The sequence below is a fragment of the Myotis myotis genome, unplaced genomic scaffold (genome assembly GCF_014108235.1).
Source record: "Myotis myotis isolate mMyoMyo1 unplaced genomic scaffold, mMyoMyo1.p scaffold_m19_p_35, whole genome shotgun sequence".
Lineage (NCBI taxonomy): Eukaryota > Metazoa > Chordata > Mammalia > Chiroptera > Vespertilionidae > Myotis > Myotis myotis.
The window spans coordinates 852,307-879,105 of NW_023416341.1; the positions used below are offsets into that span (position 1 = coordinate 852,307).

Here is a 26,799-nt window from a genome sequence, read left to right on the forward strand (position 1 = left end):
CCTCTTGATTTGCTGTCAGGAGTGGAGGTGATGGCTGCCCCCCTGCACTGGCCCAAGCACGTGTTTGGTTAGGGGGCTGCCAGAGAGACCTGGCCCAGCCTTTCTCCCTCTTCTTGGGGGAAGCATGGTAAGGGACGATGGCTGCCCCAAGGAGCAGTGCCCTGCCCCTTCCCAAGGCAAGAGCACAGCGGGCTGCTGTGTGAGGGATGTGGAACAGGGCCAATGCGAAGCCCGGTCACTGAGGCCAGGCTCAGAGCCCTTGGGGCTTCCCTTCGGGGTCCTGTCCAGGCTGTGGCCTCACTAGAGGCCTCCCCCCATGTCCAGTCACTCTGCATATGGCCAACATAGCATTCGCTAGGCTTATAAAGGGGAAACATTTATATATGGTGTTTTTGGGGGTAAAAATATTTAAGACTAATATATTTTTATGTAGCTCTGATTTCACTGTGATTGGTTAATTTAATACTCTACAGTTATATATACTTTTAAAATCCTCACGCAAGGATATGTTTAGAGAGGAAGGGCTCCTATGGGCCCTGACTGAGGATCGAACCCGCAACCCTTTGGTGTATGAAATGGCGCTCCAACCAACAGCCACCCCGCCGGGGCTACGGTTATATTTCAAGGCAAGAGTTTTTGCTTTTTGTTTTTTTTTGAGCTCCTGGGAGGAAAGCAGGTAGACCCGGGGATGACAAGGCCTGTCCCCCAGGCTGCTGCTCGCCCCAAACCGGCCTTTCTTGACGGTGCCTAGCGCCGCCTCAGGCTTCGCGGGGCGTTTTTCCACGGTCCCTTGACGGCGGAAAAGTGGGCGGGATAGCGATAGAGTGACGGGCTTTGCGGCCAGCCAGAGGCGGGTGGAGAGCACGTTGCCGCAGCACAACTTCCGGTTCCGGCGGGGCGCGGAGCTCGGAGAGGTACTCGGGTTCTAGCGGGTTGTCCCCCTGGTGAACGTGGAGGTCGGGAGCCGGGTTAGCGCGGGGATCTGAAGCCGGGGTTGGGGTAGGGGCTGCGCTAGAGTCCGGGTGAAGTTTAGCCGGGCTGCGTCGTGATGGCGGTCTTCTGCCTCCCGCCAGGCTGGCCGCGATGCCCTTGCACAAGTTCCCCGTCTTTCTATGGAAGCGGTTGCAGCTGCGGGAGGGCATCTACGCCCGCCTGCCCCAGCACTACCTTCGCTCACTGGAGGAGACGCGGACGCCCGCTCCCGTGCACTACAGGCCACACGGGGCCAAGTTCAAGATTAACCCCAAAAATGGGCAGCGGGAGCGCGTGGAGGACGTGCCCATTCCCATTCACTACCCCCGCGAGTCCCAGCGGGGGCTCTGGGGCGGCGAGGGCTGGATCCTGGGCCACAGATATGTCAACAACCACAAGGTGGGTGAGCAGGGCAAGCTTCAGGCGCGGGGGGGCTTCCCCGGGGTTTTGCTGCTCTGGACACCGTGCTGGGCTCCGAGGGATCTGGGGAGCCAAAGAGAGACCGGCCAGTCCCAGGAGGCCTTACGGTCTGGTGAGACAGCTCCCTCAAAGGAGCACGCCAGAGAGAAAAGGCACAGTCCCAGGGAACACAGCTCTTTGTAAAACCAACTGGATATCCTGAGACAGGGGGATCCATGATGGGGAACAGCGAGTGCAGAGGCCCTGCGGTTGTGGCACAGCTCAAGTGTAAGGATGGGGAGGCCTGCGTGGTGAGGGGTGAGGGGGGTCTGCAGTCACCTGTCAGCTTGAATCACCATAGTTTGTCTCTGACACTTCTCCTGACACAACCACCTCCTCCTGGACGGAGACACTCACCTGAGGGCACGTCTCCCAGGTTTGTGGCCAACACCTGCTGCCTCTGGTGGTAAACCTGGAGGGACCGCTGAGCCCTCTTGGGGAGGCCTCCCAGGCTGGCAAGGACTTCCCTTTGCCTTCTTGGTCCCTGGTGTGGAATGTAATAACTCGGGAGACATGGAGTTATGATTGTGTGTGTGGTGTGTCTGGAACACACACCAGCAGCCTTGGCAAAGCCTGGAGTGCCACATTGGGTAGAAGCTGACTTCCAGATGGGCAAACAGGTCTGTGTTCTGAGTCTCTATGCTTTGTTGGGAGGAGCAGCCATACTCATGAAGACTCTTGCTTTCTCAGCTCTCAAAGAGGGTAAAGAAGGTGTGGAAGCCACAGCTGTTTGAGCGCGAGCTCTACAGTGAGATCCTGGACAAGAAGTTCTCCGTGACTGTGACTATGCGGACCCTGGACCTCATCGATGAGGCCTATGGGTTTGACTTCTACATCCTGAAGGCAAGAGGGGTCTGATGGTCTGGCGGAGAGGGGAGGCTAGATCACAGCACCCACTGGGGCACGCTGGTCTCTGGAGTGGAGGGTCACCGATGAGATGTGAGTGGGACCATGCCCCTTTTGGGGCAGCCCCCGTGGGGGCTTTCTGCCCACAGGAAAGTTTGTTGCTGTGGGCGGCTCTGTTGTTCTCCAGAGCCCAAGTGGACACAGCCTCCTCTTTTCCTGTTCTTGGCTCTTCCTTCCTCTGTTCTGTCCTGGGGACTGCCAGCTGCTAGGGAGTATCCTGGTGGGTGGGACCCTGCCAGCAGCACCTGGCCCCATTTATAGCTTCCTGCCAGACCCCGAAGGAGGACCTGTGCTCCAAGTTTGGGATGGACCTGAAGCGAGGGATGCTGTTGCGGCTTGCCCGACGGGACCCCCAGCTGCACCCAGATGACCCTGAGAGGAGGGCAGCCATCTATGACAAGTATAAGGTGAGGGTTTGGGCCTGGACTTCTGCTCATGGGCCCCAGTGACTGACCACCTGGCCTCACCACATGCTCCTTGTCTGCCTGCCAGGAGTTTGTCATCCCAGAGGAGGAGGCTGAGTGGGTCGGCCTGACACTGGATGAAGCTGTGGAGAAGCAGAGGCTTCTGGAGGAGAAGGTGAGCGTGTGTGAGTGCCAGCAGCTCTACCCTCTTGGGTGGCACAGCGGCCAAGCAGACAGTTGGGGGAGGGAGGAAGTGCACTGCCTTGACTGAGGGGCTGCCCACACCATGTGGGCTTGGGAAAGAGCTGTTCCTGCCCAGCTCCCCAGCCGGAGCCACAGTCCTGTGGATTCCACATGGCACATTCCCTCCCCTCATGGTTCTGCCCCTCTCCTGCTCCCTCTGGCCAACTTCATAGGTTCAGGGACAGAAAGTCTCTCGGTGATAAGAGCTGGCATCTTGCACCGTTGGTTTACTTAGCCACTTAGCATCCCTCAGGGTCTTCCCAGTTGAGACCTTTGTGTCTGTCCCTTAGGAGGGTGTGGAGCGTGTGGTAGCCGCCGGGACAGAGAGCTCCCACCCATGGCAAAGCAGCTGTCTGCCTGTGTTCCCTCTGTTTCGTTTTAGCTGTTTCCATTAAGCCCCAAGGCAGGGAAACCAGAGGCAGGAGCCTGATTCCTGCATCCCCAAGGGAAGGCTATCTCTGTCTCATGGACAGGACACTATCCTCTGGACTGGGGACTAAGGGGTGACAAGCTGAGGGGCCTCACTGGACCCTGTGGCCAAGCCTGAGAGGCCCAGTCCTCTCATTCCTAGTTCCTCTTGGTGTTTGGCCAAAGGCAGCTGGGTTTCTGTCCTCCCAAAAGTGCCTCACTATGACCCCGTCTTGCCCCTGTAGGATCCCGTCCCTCTGTTCAAGGTCTACGTGGAAGAGCTAATTGAGCGGCTTCAGCAACAGGCACTGTCTGAGCCAGCGGTGATGCAGAAGAGAGCCAGCGGGAAGTGACCACATAGTGACTGACGCACGCCTGATAGCCAGGCTCAGTGTCCCTTGTCCCCCGGCCAGCCCACCGCTCCACCTTTTGGCACCATAGACATGGCCTGGGGCGGTGGAAGAGCCACTTGTGGGCAGTGGCTGAACCGTTCCTGTGTGTGCTGGCTGTGAAGCTTCTGGGTGGGGTGGACTTTGTGGAGGCCCTAATGGACCTCTGGTCCCAGGATCCCCAGCGGCCTGGGGCCTTCTCACTGCCTCTGAGGTCTCTTTTCCGCCTGCAGCGGGGACCTAGTTGAGGAAGGTTCACCACATTTCGGGGTCAGCACAAGTAAAGTCTTGAGCTGGGCCATGTGTGTGCTGCTTGCTTAGAGGATTGGAGCTCTCCTGCATATTCCTTGACCCCATTACCCCCCTGCCCAGAGACCCTGGACATGGCTGAGAGGGACGGTGGTGCCCAGCTGAGCTGTGGGACTAAGGTTTGTTTTGAGGTTTTTCTCTCCTCTGGGAGAGAATCCTGAGAAATTGAAGGTGCTCTGCAATAGGGTTGGATGGTGCTTGCCTCTCCGCATTGCACATCCTGCCTGTTTTGGAATGTTTTCCAGAGCAGAGGCAAGGAGGCTGTGGTCTGGCTCTGGGAGTGACCAGTGTCCATGCCGGCACGCTGTTTGGTGTGGTGAGCACCTCCCACCAGCTCAGAGGTGCAGAGGCCCTCGAGGACACTGTAGGTGGCAGTGTCTCGCAGGGAGAGCCTCTCACAGGAGCTCTCGCAGCACAGCCACCTGGACCTGCAAACCCACACTTGATTTTGGGCCAGTTACCCTAAGGCCTTTTTGCTCTGAGATTTTGGGGTGACTTGGCCCTCTTCCCTGACCCTTACCTGGAAGTCCAGCATTGAGACCCATTCAGGGCCCTGGAAGCACAAGGAGGGGTTCCCCTGACTTGGTCCTGACAACTGGCTGAGGGATACTGGGCTCCCCTGAAAGGTGATGTGGAAGTGACAACACCTGGGTTGTGTTCTTGGTGACGGAGGCCAGAGAGAGCATGCAGTTGGCCAGTAGGGATGGCTGGCCAGTGAGTACAGCTGCAGGAGAGCCCTGGAGATTTCACGGCTCATGAGGTCATCAAGGGTCCGAACCTGCCTGGGGGGCATGTCTCCGAGATCTCTGTCCATAGCTGGGTACACTGTCCTAGTCCCACACGCTTCCTCATCCTTCCACACACCAGTGATCTCTCATGTAATGCCCCTACTTTATGAACAGTATTTTTAAAAAATATTTTTATTGATTTAAAATCAAAAAAAGCAAGGGAGAGGGACAGAGAGATAGAAACATCAATGAGAATCATTAATTAGCCGCCTCCTGCATACGCCCTACTGGGATTGAGCCCTTGACCGGCATCAAACCTGGGAGCCTTCAGTCCACAGACCCTTCTATCCATTGAGCCAAACTGGCCAGTGCAACAGTTTTTTTTCTTTTTTTTAATATGTATTTTTAATTGATTTCAGAGAAGGAGAGAGAGATAGAAGCATCAATGATGAGAGAGAATCATTGATCAGCTGCCTCCTACACTTCCCCTATTGGAGATTGAGCCTGCAACCCAGGCATGTGCCCTGACCAGGAATTGAACCGTGATCTCCTGGTTCATAGGTTGATGCTCAACTACTGAACCATGCCAGCTGGGCAACAGTTTTAAATATTTAAAAAATTTTACCAAAAGCTGACAATTCCCAGTCTGCCCCTGCCCCAGCTCTGGTGGACCAGCATGACGAAACCCAGTTGTCTGAACTACAGCCTCTGGCTTAAGCCAGATTGGCTATATTCTGGATGGGCCAGTCCTCCCCATATTCATGTCCACGTCACAGTTCACATCGGCCCTGAACTGAATCAAACTGATCCCTTTCCAGGCCCTCAGCCTGTGACCTGGGTCTCCCCAGTGGTATGCACCCCTAATGTCCCCAGTTCATTGACCTTGGCTCTCAGTCACCCCTCACTAACCTGTTTTCCACCCCAATGAAGGCCATAGGTAAGGGGGCTCCTGCCAGGACCTGTAGGGCTCCTGTGTCAGATTCCTGCGGTCCCAGGGGACTTGGGGCTGGCACAGGGTAGGGGCAAACGTGGGCATCTGTTTCCCTGTCAGCACTGGTGGCCCAAGGGAGAGTGCCCCGAGTCCTGGCCGGCTCTGCTCCCCTGGCTTCTGGTGCTGCTGGCCAGTGGGAGGAGCTCGGCCTGGCTTTGGCAGGTCACTCATTTCTCTGTAACAGAGGATAGACTGAGGTGGCAGTCTGAGTGTAGCCTTGGCCCTGAATCTCTGAAACATGAGCTCTCTCCTGGAGGGAGGCAGCATCCATTTGTTTCCTCAAATGCCCTTGACTCAGCAAAGGTTAAGAAGCCCTCAGTGATTGACAGAGTCCTCCCCCACCACAAGTAAAACAATAACCCAGCTCTGGGACAGGCCACTGGCAGACTGGATGCGTCATACTGTTCTACCTTTTAGGAGGTGGAGGTGGGGAGGGGGCACATGGACTACATGTGCTCACATGTCATACGGAACCAGGAACAGCCATTGGAGCCCATCTAGCCACATGTCCCTGCCCCCCATATATTCCTCCTTCCAGGTCCTGTTCATCTCTATTGATGTATGTCTTTCTGGGAGCCTCCAGTTCCCTCTCCATGAGGCCCTGCAGCCCTCTCAGGCTCCTGGATTGGGGGGTCATTTGTACTGACCAAGGTCAAACGTGCAGAAGCCAGACTTGCCCTGTGCTGCCTGGGTCAGACCCTCAGCTGTCTAGAAGCCCTCTTGATCCCCATGTGTCCCATGTGTTTACAGACAACAGAGCGAAACCAGTCAGCTTCAGTGTCAAGGGCCATGGTTGGGCTGTGGACACAGGGTAGACCATCACTGGCTATGGACTGGGGAGGGGTCCCTTGGGACTGGGGCAGTAGAGTAGCCATCAAGACCATGTTATGTCCACTGTCTCATTCTGGTGTCTTCTTAAGTCCCAGGAAGGGTGCAGCCCAGTCTAGGGCTCTGTACCTCTCTTCATCCTGAGGGTGTCACTCGAGTCCTGCTCTGGTGTACACTGGCTGCATGGTGGTGCATGTGGAGAGAGCAGGCAAGGCCTGGGCACCTTTGTCCCTGCCCTGGGTCCTATCAGAGTGCTGGGAGCTCAGAGGAGCCATTGTGAGGCCCACTCATGTGCACCGCCTGCCCTTCCCTGAGCCTGTGTTTGAACTTCGTCCTCAACATCCATTGCCACCCCTTTGAACCTTCTGCCAGCTCCAGACTCCCTTCAAACCCCTCTTCTTCTCCACCAACTGCCCCCAAGCTGGAGCCGTATGCCAGATGAACCTCCTTAGCCTCAGCCCTGTGCTGTCCTGCGTTCTGCCACAGCAAACCAGAGCCCTTCCCAGCTCATTCTGACCCCCAGGTTGGAGCTGCAGGTCCAGGGCCCTTTATCACCATTAGGTGACCCAGCTTTACCCTTGGATTAGTCCTATCTGCTGGTGGCATCCTATCTTGCAGGGGAGGCCCTTAAAGTTCGGGGCTCAGTCATGTGACCAGGTAGCTTAGGGTGGAGGCAGTGTGAAGTGTAAGCAAGTTCAGGGGGCTACCTGAGCAGCCTCCTTGCTCTATGGTTCTGGGTCCAGCCTGGCCTTCCCTGAACGCCTTCCTTCAGGACCCATGTTGATCTGTGTTCTAGGCTCTGCCAGCTCCTGGGTCTTCTGGCCTCCTCAGCAGCCTCTTGGGCCCCAGAGACCTGCCTTAGTCCTGGCCACTTCACAGGGGCTTGAGGCTTGCACCTACTCCTGGCAGCCCTGCAGCTGCTCCTTACTCAGCCTGTGTTCAGCAGGTATGGGCTGGACTGGGCCAGGAAGCTGGGCTTTCAGGTGGCCTTGGGGACCTTGACCAGGTGGTGCTCATCCCAGGAACATTCGGACAGGCCAGGGGCTGTCACAGAGATGAGGTATGAATTGCTCTTTGCTCTGCAGCACCCAGGAGTGATGCTGTGTTGTGCCCTTTCTGAGAAGTCCTGGTCTTGAGACATCTGGGAAGGCTTCACCAAAGGGCCTCGGGGAAAGAGCAGGTGCAAGGTCCTGGGCGTGTGACCAATTTCTGCAGAGGTGGAGAGTGTCTACTTAGTGTGGCTCAAGTCCCAGAGTCCTACAGGTGGAGGCACAGGATCTGTAGGCAGCAGAGCTATGCCAGGGCCTTTGAAGGCTGAGAGGGGACTGTGTAATTGTGTGTTCAACAGATTAGTGAGAATACAGAGGAGCAGTTGGCAGTCAGAGATAGAGCTGGCAGGCCCTTTGGGGTTTGAGGTGGATCAAAAGCTTGGCTCTGTCCACCTGGGGTTGGGCAGTTCCTTCTCCTCTTCCTCCCGTTGCTCTCACCCATTATTTTCTCATGAGACTGGGCCTGGCCTTCAGCCCCTGGGGCAAGCCTAACCTGAAGTCCTCCTCTTAGCTGGGGCTGTAAGGACACTGTTTCTGCCTCCACTGAGGGGTCAGACAGGGTATGGAGCAGCCTGGGACATGTCCTGAGAGGGACAGGGATCCTTTGCACTGGACATTCATGAAAAACACACACACACACGAAAGCACTTAACAGCTCGTGCGGGAACAGCCACCATCCAGCCATGCCTGATCTGACCCTCTGAGGGGACCCTGGCGTGGACCCATCAGAGGCGCTGCCTGCTCCCTCAGCTGTCAGGAGTGGCTTGGGGGTGGCGGTATCTAAAGGGGCTGGTTGCCATGGCTACCATAGGGTTCTGAGGCCGTCATCTGGTCCCTGCCTCAGCCAATCGGCGGTGGGAGCCCGAGCTGCAGCCTAGAGTCACGCTTCTTCCTCCCAGCCACACAGTGGCCAAGAGCAGGGACTCGCTTCCTGGAGTGGCTGAAAGTGCTCAGACGGACAGCCAAGCCCATCATGGCGGACCGCAGGATGGTGGGGCGCGAGCAAGCACACAGAGCCAGGCAGGTGAGGTAAGCTGGGCGGGTGGACGGACAGACGGATGGATGGGCAGGCGGACAGGTGGACATGCTCCCTGCTGCCCTTTGTTCTTATGGCCGAGGCCCTGCCCTCAGCCGACCCTGCCCTCTGCACCCTCACATGCATGTACACGCATAACCGCACCCTCACTCTGAGGCCTTCTCCCCAAATGTCCCAAGGAAGGGTCATGGGAAGAGAGACAAAGGAAACAGCGCGAGGCAGAATGAATCCACCGCACTATGGTTCCGAAAATCGCTCTCATGGTCTTTCACATTAGATTTCACATGGAGGCGGCATCAAAGACCCCCAACTGGCCAGGCCCTTGGCATAAAGGCTGCCTGCCCCTCTCCCAGCCACCATTCTCAGGACTAGGCGGCAAGCCATGTGAGGTTTAAGGGATAATTTTTCGAGAAGGAAAAAAAAAAGTAAAAAAGTGCAAAAAAAGGGAAAAAATGTCCACCTATAATGGCGAGCGGCCAGCTCAAGATGGATCAGAGGAGCCAAATCCCATTACTCGGGACTTCAGAGGACAGGCCCCGAAAAGACAGCTGCGATTAAGAGCTTGTAAATGGAGTATCCTTTGGAGATCAAAGAGGGACACGCTTTTGTGTGTGTGTGTGTGTGTGTGTGTGTGTGTAGGAACGTGCATCATGGGGCGACTGCAGGGGGGGCTGTGTGCCATGGCACGGTGAAGCCTGGAGTGTCACCTGCTCATCACAGCCATGTTGCTGTGTCCTTGTTGCTGTGTGGACATGTGGACATACCCAGGGGGCCCAGGCTGGGTGTAGGCGAGGCCTGGTCTATACCACCTACACCTGGCCTCATGCAGCCAGCCCTCTAGAAGGGGGTCCTTATTAGGCCTTGTTCCCTCCACCTGGGCCTCCGCCTTCTCTTGGAGTCTGGTCCGTCCCCAAGTTCAGCCCAGAGGGGCCTGGCAGAGCCAAGAGCACAGGCCCAGACACACACAGAGCTGGGTGTGAGGGCGGGTGGTGGCTGCCTCTTATGACCCCAACTGCCATCCCACTGTTCACAGAGGCCAAGAGCTCCCAGATGGCCTGGCAAGCGTGTCCAGAGGTTCAGAGCCTCTGTCGGCACGATTGTTAGGTTATTAGTTAAACTCTAAGAAGCAAATCTTTTAATCCACTGTGGCTAATCCAGTGCACTTTTGTTTGCCAGGACAGATTCTGCAGCAACAAAGGGGCCGGGGGGAACCCCAGCATGCATAATCACATACTTATAACTTGGCAGTGGCCACGCAGGGCTCCTAGGCAGCAGAGAGAGACATAGCAGGACAGCAAAGTGCAGGATGGGCAGTAGAGGGGTCAGGGGTGCGTGCAGGCTGACCCAAAGGGCATGTGCTGTGGTGATGGCCTGTCTTCCATCACGAAGTCACCCAGCTACCAGCTCAAGAGGTTGCCCCTGGTCCCTGGAACTGCAGGCTTGGGGGAGGGGAGACTGCGTGAGATGCATCAAGTGGGGAAAAATAAACTGCAAAGGATTGTGAGAGCCCCCAGCACTGGGAGAAGCCTTTGGGGATGAAGTGGTCAGGTTGGGGAAGGGCATTCCAGGTGAGGGAACAGTGATGACAAAGGGGGAAGTCCCCCTGGTGTGAGGGTCAGTCCAGCCAGAGGAAGGCATGCCCAAGACCAGAAGGGGAAGTGGCCCAAGGCTACTCGGGAAGGTGAGACTTTGTCTGCTGCTTCTAGAAGTCTGGCCAAGGCCCCTCAGGCACAAGACCCTTTCACTGGGACAACACCTTTCTTAGGAAATTGGCACTGAGGTTGGGGAGTCTAACAGCTCTTCCTTCTGCTTGTGATCTGTCTGAGACACAAGACCTGGGGCCACAGCCAGCCGTGGGCTCCATCCCATGGCCCAGGCCCTTTCACAGAGAGTCGCACAGGGACCTCTGAGGCCAGTGGGGCTGGGTCAGGGCCCTCACTTTGTTGAGGAGGATATTCTGGCTCAAAGAGGTACCTACCTTGCCCAGAGCCACCAGCTAGCCCAAGACACAGGCAGACTGTCTCCAAGGAGCCAGGAGCTGGGCCAGCTCTGGTCATACCATTGATGTCCCTGAGGCTCCCAAATAGGAGTGGTACTGGGTTGGTGGTAGGCAAGCTACTCTCCCCTCCTCTTTCCCAGGCCCCTGTAGCTGGCAGGGAGCCTGAACCCTCTAACCCTAAGCCTACTTGACCATCTCCTGGACCCGTGGACACATCCCTGGGGTCAGAGTCCTCCAGAAAGGCTGTGCAGGAAGGTGTCTCTGCTGTGTCCCTCATCCTGGAATGAGAGGACCCTTCTCAGGACACTGAGGATGAGACCTGAGTTGGGGAGTAGGTGGAGGGCACCCTGGTATAGAGTGTGCTACCCTTGGGGCTCACAGACCTCTGCCATGCCACTGCTTTTCTGTTGGCCTTGGGGCTGGCAGGGAGGTGGGGGGCTGTGTCATGTCTAATGGTGACTTGTCCATGCAAGGGACATAAAATGAGCAGGAACCATCAAGACGGGATGACATATAGCATCAGGGTTAGAAGGGGACAGTCATGCCAGGTATCATGTATGCAGTGGTGGACACTGAGCTGACATTGGAGCCATCTTGTTTGAGGTAAAGCCCTGTTGCTATTCCTATAATTCTCCAGCTTGGCATTGAGGCCAGGACCACTCCTGGGGCATCTGCCTCAGGCAATATCATCTGAAGGGTAGGTGAGAGAAATCCAAACTGCAAGAGGAATGCAAAATGTCAGCCTGGACAACACACCTGCCCCACAGATACGGAGGGTCAGAGGAGTCAAACATGAGAACAGGTGGGGGGCTGCCTGATACGGAGTTGCCCAGGGGTGACCCCAGCCGGAGTGCCCATAGGTCATCCCAGGAAGCTCGGGATGGCACCTTCTCATTGGTTCTGGGGCCCAAATTGAGGTGGCTGCAGCAGTCATAGGATAGTCCCCCACCTTTCCTGCCCAGTGGGTCGGTTCTGTCCTCTCCCCCAGAGTCCTCACCCCTATTGGTCTTGCTCCGACTACTGAAAGGTTAACACCTGCTGCAGAGCTCTGTGGTCTTCCTGTGATCATCATAGTGGTATCACGTAGAGCTTCCTGAACACAGAATGGAACCCACCCCTAATTCTGCTCTCCAGCTGGAACCTGGTATTAATGCCCTGGGGCAGTTCGTTAGTCTTCTTCCCTTTATATGCACATGTTCTTTATTCACAAATACGGGCAACCTGTGTGTGCAGTCTCCTAGCTTTTCTTCTTGGTGTTACATCTTGCAACCTTGGTGCAATGATTCCACGTCCTTGATTGGCTTAGGATGGAGGCTCAAAACAATACCTGATCCCTTCCCAAGTTCAGAGCTGATGGAAAAAGGAGGAGGGAGAGAGAGGCCAGGGCTAAGTTTATGGTTGGGAAGGCGGCTGGCCAGTGTTGCTGGAGCTGTGCTCCAAAGGGAAGTCCACTCCTCTCTCCTCAGAACTGGATGAGCCAAGGCCTCCCTCCCCCTACCTGCTTACCCACTCCCACCTCCCACACCTGTGGTCTGGGCGGAGGGTCCAGGGAATGGACAGCCTGAAAGGGGCTCAGTCTGAGGCTCCCATCTCCCTATAGAAGTTGGAATCAGTACCCTTCCTCCTTGTCCTGTCCTCCCAGGAGGAGGATGGGATCTGCACAGTATCCCATCTCTGAGGCTAGTCTTCTGCTGCTGGTTTTTACCGTCCTGCATTGGGCCTTGCCCCCCTCCCCCCCATGCCTCAATATACCTCCATGGTGCATCTGGGATCCCTTTTTTAAGTTGTCTTCCTTAGCTAAGGGCATGAACACATGTAAGGCTTCAAAGACCATTTTATTTCAAAGTATGTCTAAATTGAAGAAATTAATTTCATTTCTGCTCCTAAGTCTTTTGTTTAGTTCCTGGAGAGCCTGAACAAATGTCATCTACAGGTAATCAAATCAAAGCCTCTAGTGGCAAACTCCTGCTCCCAGGGACAGGAGGTTCGTTTTAAAGGACCTTTGTAATGAAAAGGGGGAGCTCCATCTCGGAGTTTACCTGTTCAGAACTGAGATTTCTGTAGATGAATCTGGTTTCAGCTTTAGGTGGCTAATGCAATCTCCTTGCCAGGTCACCTCTGCTTCATGGCAGCCCCTAGTGCGGCCCTCCCTGCCTCCTTCTTTTCAGAGTCTTCCCGGAGCTTTCTCCTCTGGTCTCCTTCCTCCCACCCCCCACCCTGCTTGGGCAATCTCCCGTCCATGCTCATAGCCATAACCCACTGTAGAGTGCTGTTGCATTTTCTCCAGGCTTTCTGACTCCCTTCCTGTCTCTGCAGGGCAGGGACCCTGAGGAGCCAGAGGCCCATGGGCCCTGTTCTGGTCCCAGGGCCTGGGGACATCTGCCATCATGGGCCAGGAGGAGGATGGATGTGGATACAACTCCAGGAGCCTGGCCTGGCCGCAGCTGCTCTTCAGAACCAAGGCAAGTGTTGGGGCCTGTGATGGGAGAGGGGAGGTAGTCTGAGGATCATTATGTGGGATGTGCTGCTGTCTGTTCAATCCACCCAGGACTCGTGCACCCCACAGTGACCCTAATGTGCCATGAAGGCCACCCATTCTGTATCCTCTATGCCTCAGAGGCTGAACAGGGGAGAGGAAGGGGTGCAGGGACACCTACTATGCCCAGCACTGTGGGGCCTGAGGCCATCCTAGCAAGTGAGAGTGACACCTGCTACCAGGACTCTAGTGGGGCCAATGTGGGTTCAGACGTATAGCTCCTAAAATATGCTGTCCTCTCCACAACCTCTGCCCCTGCCCAGCCTGCCCCTAGGCATGGTGATGGCCCTTGAAGGTGGCCTGGGTCCTTAGCACGCTGGGGATGCTTCCAGTGGCCTCCATCACTCACTGCTCCCCTTTCCTACAAAATCCTGGGCACCAGATGCTATGTTGAGTCCTGGGAGAGGCAGGCACCACTGGTGGGCCGCTGAGTGGGAGGTTGGCTGGTGGCTCAGGCAGCCCTGAGCCGGGATTTCTGTTCCTGCCTGGGTGATATACATATAGGACGATGGTGGGCAACAAGGGTGAGCAGTGTTCAGGAGATGTGTTGACATCAGAGGTGACCTGGGGCAGCTTAGTGGAAGCATGAAGTGGGCAAGAGCCCAGGTGTGCCCAGGAGTGTGTGGTGTGGAGAAGAAACTACCAACGGGCCCTGAAGGGCTGTGTGCACCAGAGAGCAGGCTGTTGGAGAAGGTGTGAGTGGATGAAGTGTTGGGGAACCCTGGGCCAAGAAGAGGTGAGCCGGTCCCTGTGTGGCTGGAGTGGCAGCTTCCTTGTCTGTACAACAGCAGTATGGCTGTCCCCTGGAGGCTGCCAGGAACATTTCTCCAGGTGCTAGGCCCAGCGCTCTGCAGGGGACAGGGTCTTGGGTGATCCATAGGTGATGGCAGAAGCAATTCCTTAGGGGCAGTAATCAATTCTGGGTGCCAACGTCCTTCCCTCAGGGAGGGGATGGTGGTGGGAGTGTACAACACAGATTTGGCAGCAGCTGGTCTTGCAGGTCAGGCAAAAGCTGCCATGGTGACAGCGATGGGGAGAGGGATGGTGGGTGCAGGAATCAGGACTCCCAGAAGCCTGTGTTCTCAGGCTGGCCTGGGCAAGTGAGACCCCCCCAGGCAATGGTGGGAAGGGGAGCCCTTGTCGGGACCCTGGATGGTGCCTGGAAGAAATTGAGGCAAGTGGTCCCAGCCAGGGTGGGGGTTCAGCTAGTCTCAGCCCACAGCTCTTTGGAAGTTGGGGCTCCTGATCAAGTGACAGCTAGCATTTATTGGATGCCTAATACTACCTTCTGTGTGCCCTGGCTTTGAGTCCAGATTGCCTGAGGACTCAGAGAAGGCAGAGCCCCAGACCATCTCCTCAGCGTTCTGGCCAGCTGGGGGGAAGTGGGCATGAAGAAGGGAGAAACCTGGGTTGGACATAACCAGGGGTTCAGCTCCCAGTCAGCCTGGCTCTGCCCTCTAAGTGCCCTACTCCTGGACACCTGCTCCCTTCAGTGCTCTGGACAGTTGTGAGGGTATTCCTGTCCAGGGCCAGCCAGCCCCAAGTTCTCCAGTCTCTCTAGTTACCCAGCCCACCAGTGCACCAGCTTGCTCCGAGGGCCTGTGGGTGCCGACCTTGGTAACCCTAGGCTGGTGGATATTGTGTGGGCAGCAGAAAAGAGCTGCAACCTGGCATGCACCTCGCGGAATCGGCCATTAGCTTGATGCACCAGCCCAGACCTTCCTGGTGACCACAGTCTTTAAGAAACGTCGCGGGGGCATCCGCACGCCACTTTGCTCCCTTCCAGGTCCCTTTCTACAGCGTCGTAGCTTCGCCCCGCCCCGCCCATAGCAGCACAAGTAACCACGCCCACTCATTCCGGCCCCGCCTCGCGTCCCAGGTCCGCCGGAACGCTTTTGGCCCCGCCTCAGAGCTCAGGGCCAACCCATTCGCCCAGGCCCCGCCCCTTCGGCCGAGGCTCCACCCACATGATCTTAGGCCTGCCCATCGCTCCGGCTCCGTCTTTCTCTGCCCCGCCTTCACGTTCTCGACCTCAAGCACGTGACCCGGCCCTGCCTCCTTGTTCGAAGCTCCACCCCCACAGTGGGGGGACCCTCCCCCACTCTCTTCGCCTTATCCCTGCGCTCGGGCTCTGCCCCGCGCTCTCGGCCCAGTTCTCACTCTTGGTCCCGCCCTCACGTTTTTGGCCTTGCCCCCACGTTCTTCTCCCACCCCAAGTCCCTGTCCCGCCCCGCGCTCTCGGTTCCACCCCACGCTCTCTGCCCCGCTCCACGCTCTGGTTCCCGCCCCACGCTCTCGGCCTTTCCTAAGCTCGGGCCCCGCCCCTAGTCCCGGCCCCGCCCCCGCACTTCCGGGCGGCGCCGGCGGGGGCGCTCGGGCCTGGGCTTCGGCACTCTGGGCTTGAGCTCCCCGCTCGGGGAAACGATCGCTGCTGCCGCCCCAGGACCGGCCGGAGTCGGGCCGGACTCGTATCCTCGCGGAGCAAGCCGGTGAGAGTGGGCGGCCGGCGTCGGCGGCTCCGCCGCGGCCTGCCTGCGCCCGCCTCGGGGCCGCCGCGCCGCCGCTGCGATGGGGGCCGCCCCGGGCCGCGCCCCCGCCCCGTCCCGCCCGCCGCGCCGCCACTGAGCGCATGGGCCGCGCCGCGCCGCGCCGTGCCGCGCCGCTTCGGGAGCCGGGCCCTGGGCCCCGCCGCCGCCGCCGCTGCCGCGCGCGGGTGAGTAGTGTGGGTAGGTCGCGCATTCCTGAGGGGCGCGGGCCAGTGCGGCCGCCTTTTGTAGGCCGCGTAGGCCGGGCCGGGCGCGGGACCCGGAAGAGGGGCTCGGCGGGTGCGGGCCCGGAGCAAGTGCGGGGAGGTTTTGCGGGCCGGGAGTGTGTGAGGGCAGGCTGTGCGGACCGGGCCCGGGTGAGGGGAGGCTGTGCGGGCCGGGAGTGTGTGAGGGGAGGTGTGCTGGAGTGCTTAGGCTGTGCATGGAGGGTGTGCAGACTGCGGTGATGTTCGAGGAAGGTGCGTGTGGCTAAGGCTGTGAGGGCAGGTGTGTCAGAGAGGGGGTGCTCGCAGAGGAGAGAGGGGGCAAGGGACGTTAACGCTGCGGGGAAGAGTGCTGGGTTTGGTTCCGAAAGGTGAGTGGAAGGGTGCAAGGAAGACCCAGGATTCCGAGGAGGGGTGGGAATTCCTCCCGGAGGAGGCTGGGGTCTGCAGCTGATGTGTGTGATTGGACGATGCCAGGTGCGTGTTGTGGTCTGTGGGTTTAGGCATGTTTCAGGGTGGGGGCAGCGTGCAGAGGAGCTGCTGGGGTGGGACGCTGTGTGCAGGGATTCTGGAGAGAGGCCGGACAGAAGGAATGCCTCTTTTTCCTAACCCCCGCAAAAGGTAGGGATGAGCGAGTCTGAAACCCACGGAGGGCACTCGCTGCCTCTGAGGCAGAGGTGCCTTCGCAGGGTCTCTAGGCTGTTGTTTTGCTGATCAGAGTGGCTGTACTCTTTCAGGTTGATGCACCCAAACTCTTGAGAGTCTTAGATTCTACCTCCACACCGTATTTTGGAATTCATCTTTCCTGAAACCAGAGCAGTACAGCCAGGGCTGTGAAACTTAGTTCCGCACTAAGGACAGTAGAGAAAAATAAATCAATTCTCTTGGGATTTTTCTCAGCTCACCTCTCAGATTTATAGAGTTCTTAATTATGCATCTCAGCCTCTCTTTTTTGCTCCCACTTTTGTACTCTGCGTCTTCAGGAAGAGTCTTAAGCATACTTGGACCCACAGGCCCTGTTTTAGAGAACACACATAGTCTAAATCTGACCTTCCAAGATAACAGTATCAGGGAGTCACTTTTTTTTTTTTAGTATATTTTTATTGATTTCAGAGAGGAAGGGAGAGAGAGAAACATCAATGATGTGAGAGAATCATTGATTGGCTGCCTCCTGCACGCCCCCTACTGAGGATTGAGCCCGAAACCCAGGCATATGCCCTTGATCAGAATCGAACCCGGGACCCTTCAGTCTGCAGGCCCATGCTCTATCCACTGAGCCAAACCGGCTAGGGCTGGGGGTTAATTTTTAAGAACTTATGTTCAGGAACAAGGATGGGGAAGCATATACAAGACAGTGTTTCTTATCAGGTGTTGGTGTTTCTTGGATTTTTAATTTCAGAAAAGCTAGGTGGGCTTTTTTTGGTTACATTGGTTAGAGAACTTAGGTTGTGGGGGAATGGATTACATGTAAAACGGTAGCCCTTAATCTTTCAGGAGTTTAATTAATGGACGGTTGGGAAAATGTCAGTCATGTTGTAGTGCTTCCACACTCCACATAAATAAACAAGATGGTCAAAAATTATATTTGAGCTAAATAAATAAATAAATAAATAAATACACATGTCTCGCATCGAGCTGGCTGCCATGGTACCCAGGGGGTATGTCGTCTTGGCAGTGACCAAAGGAGATTTTAAATGTGGTATCCGAGTTGTAGATTCCTTTCATGGAACCCCTTTATTGATGGTGGTTATATGCTGTTGGTCAGATTCAGTGCTGTGGGTATTTGACTCTAACCTGAATTAATATAACTGCTCTATGTGTGGTATGTACCTGTGAGCACACTAAATGCTTGGTGTGCTTCTCTGTGGAAACCTGGAGGTTGTGGGAATTGGAGCACATTTCAATAACGTCAGTAATTTGGGGAGATGTTCATGTGCTTCCAGAAACACCAAAGGTCTTCCGTCAGTTGACAGTCAAAATAGGTGTGAATTTTAAGAAATGTTTCTTTTGGGCAATGAAAAATAGTTTAAAATGATTAGGGGGACTTGTTCACATGTGAATTAAAATGTCAGTCTTTTAAGACAGCCCGTTTGGTAATAAAGGGCTAGATCTTGAATTTACTGCTGTTTCTGTTGCATAGTAGTTCATTATCTGTAAAGAGGTAACATTTGGCATCTGTGGCAAGTGCCATTTTCCTTTATGCCAATGAACTAAATATTTATTGGTGTCCATTAGTTGCCAGACCTTGTGCTAGGTGCTGTGAGTCCTGCAGAAAATGTTTAAATTAGGTTGCTACAGATCTTTTACATAGAAGTCATAGCACCTTAAGAAAAAGTGATAGATTCATAAGTAGCTTTCCATTCGAACACAGTGACTTGATTCTTAAGGCCAGTGAACTACAGAGTATCTCTAAGGGTAAGGCTCAAGGGCTGGGTTCAGGCCCTCTTTCCTGAAATGGTGTCCTGGACAAGAAGACGTTAGACATCCACAGCTGGTGTGGAGCTGAGACACCATAGGTATTCATTCCATGTTGATGGTGCTCAAAGAAAAACAACTTGGCAGTTGACGTGGTCCATGAACAGCAGGGTGCCACAGCACATGGGTCTTGACCTTAAGAAGCAGGCTGTTTCTGCTGAGGCTGAAATTACAGCCTACCCAGTTGTTTTCATAAAAAGTCATTAGCTGCAGAAATGTCATTTGGCGCCCATAATTGTGACCTCCATCTGTGGATGCTTTTCATTCTAGCCGTTAGCAGCTGTGGGCAGGTGAAGTGTGTGCAGTGTGAGAATGCAGGTGTTAGGGGAGGATTACATGTAGGCCAGGGCCCAGAGTGGAGTGATGGCCAGAGAGAGCTACCCTTTGTGTTGGTACCAGGTTGTAGGGTTTTATTTTGCTGCTCCTGGTTTTTTCAGTGCTCCAGGCATTTTGGACCTGACATGCTTCTCTCCAGCCCACCTCTAGGCAGACCATTTACATCATGGCAGTCACCCCGTTGGCCAGGTTGGGAGGCATAGCACAAGCTTGTGGTCCCTCAGAGCTGTAGGATGTGGCAGGGAGGACCGAAGAGCATGGCAGAATGCTGATCCAGGGCAATCTTCCCTCAAACCTAAGGCAGGCTTGTAGCAGCAGCAACAAAAAACCCTCATGGTGCCCTGACTTCTAAGAGAGTGGGTGGTTTGGTTTTTAGTTTAAAGAGTTAAATCATGTGAGCTGTTATGCTTCCTTCGCTAAAAGTTATAATTGTATTGGATTTCATTTTTTCCATACCTTTTCTGTTCCTCAGAGTACTCAATTGCCATTTGCCATCAGTAGGAGACTTTCATTATAAGCAAGGTTTTAAAGGTGAAGTGCAGCTTTCTGATGGGAGCATTTTTTTTAAAAAATATATTTTATTGATCTTTCACAGAGAGGAAGGGAGAGAGATAGAAAGCCAGAAACATCGATGAGAGAGAAACATCGATCAGCTGCCTCCTGCACATCTCCCACTGGGGATGCGCCTGCAACCCAGGTACATGCCCTTGACCGGAATCGAACCTGGGACCTTTCAGTCCGCAGGCCGACGCTCCATCCACTGAGCCAAAGCGGCTTCGGCTGATGGGAGCATTTTTAAGATTGTCCACATTGGTGACTTGAAAAGGCGCATGCGTGTGTGAATGTGGGTGGTGTCCTTTGCTCACTCGCTTGAAGATGCTGAAGGTGACCCATAATTAACTGCTCTTTTAGGCATGTATTGAGAGTTAGAGGAACAACTCATTGTATGTTTGCACATGTTGTGAGGCATACTAAGTATGAAGTGATGGGGTGGGCAGAATGCACAGTGGCTGAGGGCCTATGTCGGGAGCAGACATGACCGCCCACCTAATGGTGTGTGATGTGCCGTCCTTTCTGTATCTGAGTCTCACAGTGACTCGTGGGGCAGGTAGGGTGGTCATCTTTAGCTCACATGTGAGGGATCAGCTTTCACTCAAGTTTGTACAATCAGGAGGACTAGAAGCACCTTTTTTCCTCCAGTCCTCCTGACTTCCTGAAGCAGAGAACTGGCCACTCAGCTCTGTAGCCAGGATGGGAGGTCCCTAGGCTACTGGTCTCTGTGATGTTTTCACAGACGACACTTGAAGGGTGTGGTGCTCTCTATTTCTTAGCACAGAGGCATTCTTGTTGTTGTAAAAGTTTCCAGAAATTGTTTTAATAAGCAAAACCTTATGATGAAAGGTTGCAAATTTAAGTGGAATTTCTGGCTTTGAGTTCGAGTGGGAGGGCATCATTGCAAGTCTTGTCTTGAGAAAACCTCTATGGTCATGTTTCCATGGACCCACCTTTCCTAATCTTTGTCCTCTTAATGGTTTCAACAGGACAGATTGATTCACTTTGGAGCTATAAGTACTGATGTATTAGGGTGCAGCGCTCATTGTTCATTGATGCAGAGTCTCAAAATGAATATTCAAGAGCAGGGTTTCCCCTTGGACCTCGCAAGTTTCACCGAAGATGCCCCCAGACCTCCAGTGCCTGGTGAGGAGGGTGAACTGGTGTCCACAGACCCCAGGCCCGTCAGCCACAGCTTCTGCTCCGGGAAAGGTGTTGGTATTAAAGGCGAAACTTCAACAGCCACTCCAAGGCGCTCAGATCTGGACCTGGGGTATGAGCCTGAGGGCAGTGCTTCACCCACCCCACCTTACTTGAAGTGGGCCGAGTCATTGCACTCCTTACTAGACGATCAAGATGGGATAAACCTGTTTAGGACTTTCCTGAAGCAGGAGGACTGTGCTGACCTGCTGGACTTCTGGTTTGTCTGCACCGGCTTCAGGAAACTGGAGCCCTGTGACTCAAATGAGGAAAAGAGACTGAAGCTGGCCAAAGCTATCTACCGAAAGTACATCCTTGATAACAATGGCATCGTATCCAGGCAAACTAAGCCAGCCACCAAGAGTTTCATAAAGGACTGCATTATGAAGCAGCTGATTGATCCTGCCATGTTTGACCAGGCCCAGACTGAAATCCAATCTACCATGGAGGAGAATACTTACCCCTCCTTCCTCAAGTCTGATATTTATTTGGAATACACAAGGACAGGTTCAGAGAGCCCAAAGCTCTGTAGTGACCAGAGCTCTGGGTCAGGGACAGGGAAGGGCATATCTGGATATCTGCCCACTTTGAACGAAGACGAGGAATGGAAATGTGACCAAGATATAGATGAAGATGATGGCAGAGACCCTGCTCCCGCCGGTAGGGTGACACAGAAGCTGCTCCAGGAAACAGCTGCCCCTCGGGCCTCCTCAAGTAGACGGTACAGCGAAGGCAGAGAATTCAGGTGAGTCAAACAAGCTCACCTCTGAGAGCTGGAGAACTGGCAAGGAAAGGTGCTGGTAAGGAATGGTCTTGTCTTTCAACCCCAAGTGGGTATACTCCTGCTGCCATGGGTGAGTTGTGGTTTTAGTTCTTAGTCATGATATCTTCACATTTGTCATTAGATGTTTTTAATATTTTTATGTTGAGGATACTTTAATTGAGAACAGACTAGGCCTGGCCTGTGTTGTTCAGTGGTTAGAGAGTTGACCCACTCACCAAAGGGTCACAGGTTCGATTCCCGGTCAAGGGCATGTGCATACCTGGGTTGCAGGTTCAATTCCCAGCCCAGTCAGGGTGCATATGGGAGGCATCCAATTGATGTGTCTCTATCGCATTGATCTCTCTCTCTCTCTCTCTCTCTCTCTCTCTCTCTCTCTCTGTCTCTGCGCCCCCCCCCCCCCCAATTCTTCTAAAAATCAACGGAAAATATATCCTCGGGTGAGGATTAGCAGCAACAGCAAAAATAACAGATTAAAATATGGGGGGAAAAAAAGAAAAAAAAAAGGACAGACTAAATATATGGCTTTGTAAGTCATTCGGAACATTGGAATTCTTGGAAGTCGTGACATTTACACCTTACCTGTTAGCAATTTGTATCCTCTTGCATAGAAGGTGGATTTACCTGGTAGACATAATCCTTCTGGCTTAATAAAGGGAGGTGTGGACATTTAGATGCATCAATACTTAGAGAATTCTGGATCATTGTATTTTATAATGGTCTAAGATTCTTCCTAGGGGTTGGGAAGTGGTGGTGAGGAGGCTGCCAAGCAGCAGGTTGTCTGAGCACTTTGGGAACACTTTTGTGGCTGTGGTTGCATTTCTAGAATTGGACCTTTTTCCCTTGCCAACAAAATGAATTAGTGCTGGTGTGTGTGTGTGTGTGTGTGTGTGTGTGTGTGTGTGTGTGGTTAGTGCCCAGCAGCCTGGGGGCATTCTTTGCATGCAGGCACATATGTAACTTTGGAGGTATGAAGTGGTGCTATCAAGAAGTTGTTACAACTTAGAAAACCTGTTTCTTCATTTTCTTGGTAATCCCTTTTGTGGTTACTGGAGGTATATTTGGCCATGGTTGGAGCCTGTTGCTGATGTTAGCAAATATTAGCAGGGTTCTTTTGTTTTCCACTCATTTCCCTATAGCTGGACGAGAGACTACTGCAGGTGAAATTTTGAAAGCCTGGAATTCACGTGACCCTACTGATTTCATCAAGAGTCTGAAAATACATCCCCAGGTGCTGGGATTCTGTCATAGAGTTTTTAAAAACCTGGATCATTTATTCAGACTTACTGTGGCAGAGAAATTGGCTACTTGCTAATAAACACAGGATCAAACATTTTTGAGGTTTAACTATCCTTCAAGTGATGTGAATCAGGATATACTCTTTTTTTGTTGTTGTTGCTCCTCACTTGAGGATATTTTTTCACTGATTTTTAGGGAGAGTAGAAAAGAGAGGGAAAGAGAGAGAGAAAAATTGATGTGAGAGAAACACATTGATTGGTTGCCTCTCGCATGAGCCCCAACCAGGGCCCAGGCCAGGGAGGAGCCTGCAACCAAGGTATGTGTCCTTGACCAGAATTGAACCCAGGACCCTTTGGTCCACAGGCTGATGCTCTATTCACTGAGCCAAACTGGCTAGGGCATGATATACTCTTTGAGATAATTTTTGTGTGCCTTTTTGCTCACTCTCTTTAGCTAAACACTATTGATTTAGCAAGGTTTTTATTTTGTATTTATTTCTTTATTTGAAATTTTTATAAGAGTTTATTTGAGCTAAAACTGATGACATATACCAGGAAACAAAGATCTGAAATGCTCCCGATTTAGCAAGCTTTTTAGACTAGAGTATGTCATAAAATTATCCTGTTAAGTAAGGCTATTATAACTGACAAAGTTTTAAAAACTTCACCTAAAAGTTTTCATATTTGATTAGAACAATTTTAAGATGGGATTAAATTTGAGGCCTGGGATTCAGGGGAAAAAATGGAGCTTAATTCTGATTTCTAACAAAATATTTCTGAGGGCTACTCCTCCTCTAACCAGCCCCAGTCTGCACACTTTTCAGTTCTTAAACAGCAACTTTGCTTTTTCTTTGGTTCTATTTGTAATAACTAATCCTTGCTATCAAATTAATAGGATGTGTTGGCTTTGCCTGTCTGATAGCATTCAGTTATAAGACTGTGGCACATTTTGGTTTTAACATGCCTGTCCTGGAGCTGCTGGTGGTAGAGGGAGCCTGGAGTTCAGGAGTCCTGTCTACAATGGAATATTTTCCCATTTGAAGTTGCCTATGGTACTTTTATTGGTGGAGAATCTCCGATGTTGGTTCATCATTCATGAGCACTGACAGGATAGAGTTCAGCATATCTCACTTGTTCTGTGGGATGTGCAGTTAGTGTGCACTAAGTTGGAATTCACAGACAATCCAGTCCACCCTGGCTTAAACAGTGAAGGGGATTAGCTGACTCAGATAAATGAAAAATCTAGAGGCAAGGCCAATTTCAGGTATGGTTTGATCTGTATTCCAGCCATTTTTCTTTTTAGGACTTCATTTTTTTTAGAGTAGTTTTAGGTTACCAGCAAAATTGAGACGAAGGTACAAAGGCTTTCCATATACCCTTGGCCTCACACATGCACAGCTTTTCCCATTGTCAACAACTCCCACCAGAGGTACATTAATTGCAACTAATGAACCTATATGGACACATCATAATCATCCACAGTCCATAGTGTTCATTAGAGTTCACTCTTGGTGGTGTACATTCTATGGATTTGGACAAATGTATAATGACATGTATCTACAATTATGATATCATACAGAGTATATTCACTGCCCTAAAAATCCTCTGTGCTCCGCCTATTTTCCTCCCTCTTAACTCCTGGCAACCACTGATCTTTTTATTGTCTCTATAGTTTTGCCTCTTCCAGAATGTTATATAGTTGGAATCATACAGTATATAGCCTTTTCAGACTAGCTTTTTTCACTTAGTAATGTGCATTTTAGTTTTCTCCATGTCTTTTCATGACTTAGTAGCTCATTTCTTTTTAGTAGTGAATAATAGTATTCCATTGTGTGGGTGTATCACAGCTTATTTATCCATTCGCCTACTGAAGGACTTTTTGGTTGCTTCCAAGTTTTGGGAATAGAATCATGCTGCTATAAACATTCTTGTGAAGGTTTTTGTGTGGACATAGTTTTCACCTTCTTTGGGTACATACCCAAAAGGAGCACAATTGCTGGATTGCATGGTGGAACAGGTTTAGATTTATAAGACACTGTCCCATTTCTTTCTTTTTTTAATTTTTATTTTATTTTATTTTTTTAGTTAGTATTCATTTTATTTATTTATCCTCACCCGAGGATATTTTTCCATTGATTTTTAGAGAGAGTGGAAGAAAGAGGGAAAGACAGAAATATCAATGGGAGAGAAACACATCGATTGTTGCCTCCTGCACGAGCCCCTTACCAGGGCCTGGGCCAGGGAGGAGCCTGCAACCGAGGTACTTGCCTTGCCCCATCGAAACCGGGACTCTTTGGTCCCCAGGCCAACACTCTATCCACTGAGCCAAACCGGCTAGGGCTTTCTTTTTCTTTCTTTTTTAAATATTTTTATTGATTTCAGAGAAAAGGGAGGGAAAGAGAGATAGAAACATCAATGATGAGCAAGAATCATTGATCGGCTGCCTCCTGCAGGCCCCACACTGTGGATCCAGCCCACAACCCAGGCATATGCCTTGACCGGGAAATGAACTGTCACCTCCTGGTTCATAGGTCGATGCTCAACCACTGAGCCATGCCAGCCAGGCTTTCTTTTTTTAATCCTCACCTGAGGACACACTTAGAGTAAAGGGGGGAGAGAGAGAATCATTGATGTGAGAGATAAAGATCTATCAGTTGGCCTAGCCAGTTTGGCTCAGTGGATAGAGCGTCGGCCTGCGGACTGAAGTGTCCTGGGTTTGATTCCAGTCAAAGGCACATGCTCAGGTTGTGGGCTTGATCCCCAGTAGGGTGCGTGCAGGAGGCAGCCAATCAATGATTCTCTCTCATCATTGATGTTTCCATCTCTTTCTCCCTCTCCTTTCCTCTTGAAATCAATACAAAATATATTTTTTTAAAAAAAAGGATTTATTGGTTGCCTTCTGTATGATCAAACCTGAAACCCAGGTATTGAACTAGCAAATTGGCAACCTTTCGGTTCATAGTACGATGCTCAACCGACTGAGCCACTTCAGCTGGGTTCTGCCCGTTTTCTTTTTTAAAATATTTTTTATTGATTTTTAGAGAGAGATGAAGAGAGAGGGATGGAGAGACAGAAACATCAATGAGAGAGAAGCATCATTGATCGGTTGCCTGCAACCTGGGCATGTACCCTGACTGGGAATCAAACCAGTGACCTCTTGGTTCATGGATTGATGCTCAACCATTGAGTCACACCAGCTGGGGTTTCTTAAAACTTTTTTGCCTCTGCTTTCCTGTGGCCAGCTCTGCTTTCAGGTTGGCTACTTTGTGTTCAAGGTTGCTGCCCAATGGGCTCCCTTCTATAATTAAAGATTAATATGCTAATTAGACCAGACGTCCTTCCGGACAAAGCCGCAGTGGGCTGGGGCTGGGGCTAACCCCCTTGCACGAATTTCGTGCATTGGGTCTCTAGTGTTTTATAAACAAACTAGAGGCCTGGTGCACAAAAATTTGTGCACTCGGGGGGGAGGGTGGTCCCTCAGCCTGGCCTGTGCCCTCTTGCAGTCTGGGACCCCTCGGGAGATAACGACCTGCTGGCTTAGGCCTGCTCCCGGGTGGCAGAGGGCAGACCCAATCCCTAGGTGCAGCCCTGGTCAGGCTCAGAGCAGGGCCGATTGGGGAGTTGGGGCGCCGCCCCCTGTCATGCACAGAGCAGGGCGGATTGGGAGGTTGCGATGCCACCCTCAGTCACGCTCAGGGTAGGGCCGATTGGGGGGTTGGGGCACCGCCCCCTGTCACACTCAAGGCAGGGTTGATGGGGAGGTTGCGGTGCCACCCCCTGTCATGCACAGAGCAGGGCCAATCAGGGGGTTGGGGCGCTGCCCCCTGTCATGCACAGAGCAGGGCCCATCAGGGGGGTTGGGGCTCCGTACCCTGTCATGCACAGAGCAGGGCCCATAAGGGGGTTGGGGAGCTCCCCCGTGTCACGCACAGAGCAGGGCCGATCAGGGGGTTGAGGAGCTCCCCCCTGTCACTCACAGAGTAGGGCCGATAGGGGAGTTGGGGCACCGCCCCCTGTCACACACAGAGCAGGGTGGATCAGGGGGTTGGGGCGCCGCCCTCTATCACCCACAGAGCAGGGCCGATCAGGGGGTTGGGGCGCCGCCACTGTCACACTCAGGGCAGGGCCAATGGGGAGGTTATGGCTCTACCCCATCACACACAGAGCAGGGCCCGTGGGGGGGGGGGGTTGGGGCGCCGCCCTCTGTCACC

At 53.0% G+C, this 26,799-nt stretch overlaps 2 protein-coding genes across 8 annotated transcripts in view; both read left to right on the forward strand.

Moving 5' to 3' along the window:
- Positions 1–789: 789 nt before the first annotated feature.
- MRPL28 (mitochondrial ribosomal protein L28) lies at positions 790–4,080 on the forward strand. Of its 2 annotated transcripts, none has more exons than XM_036303170.1 (6): positions 790–914; positions 1,074–1,371; positions 2,122–2,274; positions 2,610–2,744; positions 2,830–2,916; positions 3,638–4,080. In XM_036303170.1, the coding sequence occupies exons 2-6, from the start codon at positions 1,084–1,086 to the stop codon at positions 3,743–3,745; spliced, it is 771 nt and encodes a 256-aa protein (XP_036159063.1). In that variant the 5' UTR covers positions 790–914; positions 1,074–1,083; the 3' UTR covers positions 3,746–4,080. The 2 variants fall into 2 exon arrangements, with proteins under 2 accessions (XP_036159063.1, XP_036159064.1); XM_036303171.1 differs by having other exon boundaries at positions 899–968.
- An 11,539-nt stretch (positions 4,081–15,619) lies between these two features.
- Positions 15,620–26,799, forward strand: part of AXIN1 (axin 1) — an 81,436-nt gene continuing 70,256 nt past the window's right edge. For 2 of the 6 annotated variants that reach the window (XM_036303005.1, XM_036303009.1), the window contains exons 1-2: positions 15,861–15,970; positions 20,359–21,314. In XM_036303005.1, the coding sequence (XP_036158898.1) occupies positions 15,887–15,970; positions 20,359–21,314 (1,040 nt within the window). In that variant the 5' untranslated portion in view covers positions 15,861–15,886. Of the gene's footprint in view, positions 15,747–15,860; positions 15,971–20,358; positions 21,315–26,799 lie in introns of those variants that run through there. The other 4 variants (XM_036303003.1, XM_036303008.1, XM_036303007.1 and 1 more) reach the window with 3 other exon arrangements.